At 37.0% G+C, this 3,632-nt stretch overlaps 1 protein-coding gene across 1 annotated transcript; it reads right to left on the reverse strand.

Annotated features, from left to right (window-relative positions):
* Positions 1–2,228: 2,228 nt before the first annotated feature.
* On the reverse strand, positions 2,229–3,248 carry LOC135738528 (trace amine-associated receptor 4-like). The gene has a single exon (XM_065256630.1). It carries the CDS (start codon positions 3,246–3,248, stop codon positions 2,229–2,231), a length of 1,020 nt encoding a protein of 339 aa, XP_065112702.1.
* Between the last annotated feature and the right edge of the window lie 384 nt (positions 3,249–3,632).

Here is a 3,632-nt window from a genome sequence, read left to right on the forward strand (position 1 = left end):
GAGCGGTTCACAGCCGAGGAGACCGACGTCCTTGTACGGGGGAATCCCACGCTTGCCAGCATAAATCGGGCACGCCGTGTAACGGGAGGTGGATCTGCCTCAGGACTTGACGCCAGCAGAGGACATCGCTGCGTCCACCCTCACCGCTGAAAGGGTTTGGGGGCTTTAAAATCGGACCCAAGAAACGCAAGCAAGGTCCATCCCCAAAGTACTCTTACAAATCAAGTTCATATACATTAAGGTTTCTTATGAAAACATTTTAACTATTATTTACATAAAATAAACGTAATACAGCCACACAACAAAGTTATGAAAATATTTTAATCGTTATTTGCATGAGAATAAATAAAAACTATCACCACAATGCTCACCACTATGATTCCCCTTATCTCGTGTATTAATATTTTTAAGTGTAACAATTTATGATTTGCAAAAATAACTGTTGCATCTGTGTAGATTAGATAAGCAAAGTGTATGCGCGTTGTGCACGCTATACATTATGGTCAAGCATGCGCCCTTAAAATAGCATAATGAACCACGCGCAACGCGCCACTGACTTTAGACTAGTTTTTTTTGAAACTGCAAAATAGCATAAGAGATGGTTTGCGCCGCAACACGCCTTCTTTTTGCGCTGAACCGCCCAGGGAGCGCAAGTTCATTCCCTAGTTTGCTGACGTGCATCTGTGGAGGGAAAAACCCCGCTGTGCGCCGGCGCAAAATACGAATGATACATGCGTCACTGACAAAGTCAATTGCGCTGGGTGCAAGATAGGGCCCTTGGTGTTACAGTGCCTTTATTATGGTTCAGTCACCAGACCATAAAATAAGCCATGATTTATGACCTGATATGTACATTGAATAGACTATAATCATAGCTTAACTTTAATCTGGTCTTTATTCTAGGTTATTTACCTTTAACAGTTACTATTAGAAATACTTATAAATAAAATATATTGAAAACTTTCCAGTAAATTACCTTCACTAAGGTTATAATTCAGAAACATATGATTGAATCATGTTTTTTTAATGTATAAACAGTTGCCAATTCCTCTGAATACTTTTGATTTAAACATCATCTTTGTCTCATATCACTAAACATGCAGATTTTTGAGGTCAGGACGTTAAAAGACAAGTTAAAAGAATTGCTATATAGACGGTTTCAGCAGTAACAACATAAACAAGCGGCTGTCTTGGTCTGCACGTAACTTCCGGTAAACTCCGCTAAGAATAAATAACAACAAAGTTCATAAAACGTAGTTTATTTATATAACAAGCAAAACAAGCAAAAAACAACACATAGATTACCTAGGAAACCAAAACATTTTTTATTTTCGACGAGGCATTTGTTCAAGAGATCAGTTTTGCAACTAGTCAGACCATTAAAAAAACGAAACCGGATGTAAAGTTCGGATCCAGACGTGTATCGCTTCAGCGCACGTGCGTCCGATGTGTCTATACATCACAGATTTAAAACTGTCTGCTTGTGTTGTTTAACTTCTGCTGTTTATTATAATGAATGATCTAATATTTATGATGTTCCCATTGAGATCGTTACAGGCCTGGAGTTTTTAGGACTTAACATTTTACTGTATGTTTTCGATAACGTCAAAAACTACATAAAGACAGGGGCGTCACTAGACCCCTTTTACTGGGGCACGTGCCCCAGTGTAAATCTTTTGTGCCCCCGTGTAAATCTTAAGTTTAAATTTTAGCAGTTATCTAGTGCAATCCTTTACAAAGATAATCGCGGCAAAAACTGATCTAATGTAGGTTCCCAATTTATGGTGGTTAAATGACTGGTTTCTTAAAATATACTTGTAAAAATATTCTTGTAAAAATAAGTTAATAATCATTGCTATCATTGCATATTGTAGAAAATATTTTTATTATGCCATTTATGCCTCTAAACATGTTAATAATGTTAGGTATGATGAAGATTACACTTATATATATATATGTAGCTTTTGCAGTAACTGTTGCACTGTAGAATAGTGGGTTAAGCAAAGGACATTTAGAAGTGTTGCACACTTCTTGCACACAGGCTTTCAAAAAAAAATGGGGGGCCTGTGCCCCAGTAGAGCTTTATGTCTAGCAACGCCCCTGCATAAAGAAAATATTAAACTTTATTATAAAGAAGGATAAAGGAATTAAATATCTCTGAAATCAATACTACCAGCTTCACAACATTTATTCAGTCATTGGTTATTATTTATCTACAGAAAATGTATTTATTCAAATGTCAGAGTATCTGAATGATTGAATCCACAGATATAAGTGGATATGAGAGCCTTAAAGGCCTTCTGAAAGACAGGATAAAAAAATCCATAAATCAAAGGATTACAAGCAGAGTTAAAATATGCAAACCAACCTAAAGCCTCAAAAACATCAGATGGAATCACAAAATGAAAGTAGGGGTAAACAGCAGAAGCAATAGAAAAAGGCAGCCAACAGATAAAGAAAACGCCCATAACAAGAGCCAGAGTTTTAGCTGCTTTTCTTTCTCTGTGTGCAGAGCTTTGACTCTTAACACCTGTGGTGGTCACAGACACTTTCTCTGACAAAACCTTTGCGTGTTTTTTCACAACATTGAATATGATGATATACAGAGAGCTCATTATAGTTCCTGGTATAATAAATACCAAGATTACACAAGTTAGCCCCCATTCTTTGTTAAAAAACACAACACAGCCACCAAAACAAGACATCTGTAATATAAGAGCTTCCAGACCAACAGCAAAAACCCCTGAAAACACAACAGAAAAGCAGTACACAAATGAAAAGATCCATGTAAGGGTGATAAATACAGTCACAGTGTTGTTTGTGATCCTCATTTTATACCTCAGAGGGTCACAGATGGCCCAGTATCTATCAATAGATATTAAACTAAGATGTATTAAAGAAGAGAAACTGAAGGTCATATTCAAGCTAGAATACACTTTACAAATAACATCTCCAAAAAACCAGCAGCCCTCGACAGATCGCACCATACTGTAGGGCATCACCAGTGAACCCTGCAGAAAGTCACACACAGCCAATGACTGAACGATCAGATGAGTTGGAGACTGAAGCTGTTTGAAGTGAGAGATGGAGATGATGATCAGCAGATTCCCAAAAACTGTCATGAGGATCATGAGTGAAATGAAAGCGTACATTGCCACTTTAACCACAGTGAGACGATGAGCTCTAGGACAAGAGTCTGGATGTAAAGGATAACACAGGAGAATAATCTCAGTCTCATTAGAAGACATCGCGTCTGAGAGGACTTAGTTAACAGGTAGACAATTAAAACCCAAATTTGAAACAAAATAATTTTAGAAATTACAACATGGTTCAGGCAAATATATAAAGAAACATAAATACAGTACATGTCTATTCAATCTTACTTCCTAAACGAACGTGATACAGCTTGGATGTGTTCATATATACAGTTCAGGTCAGGTCTCAACCCCCTCAGCTGTATACGTAACTAACTGATACACAAACATTGTGACTCATGAGATTACAATAAAAAACTGAACTATTTGTTCTGAATTAAATGTCAAAGGTGAAATAATGAAGGGGTTATAAATAATATGGTGGCTATTTACATATTAGGAAATACATGAAGAAATGTGTAGGGCATAGGGGTGTGT

Source organism: Paramisgurnus dabryanus, chromosome 12, assembly GCF_030506205.2.
Source record: "Paramisgurnus dabryanus chromosome 12, PD_genome_1.1, whole genome shotgun sequence".
Taxonomy (NCBI): Eukaryota; Metazoa; Chordata; class Actinopteri; order Cypriniformes; family Cobitidae; genus Paramisgurnus; species Paramisgurnus dabryanus.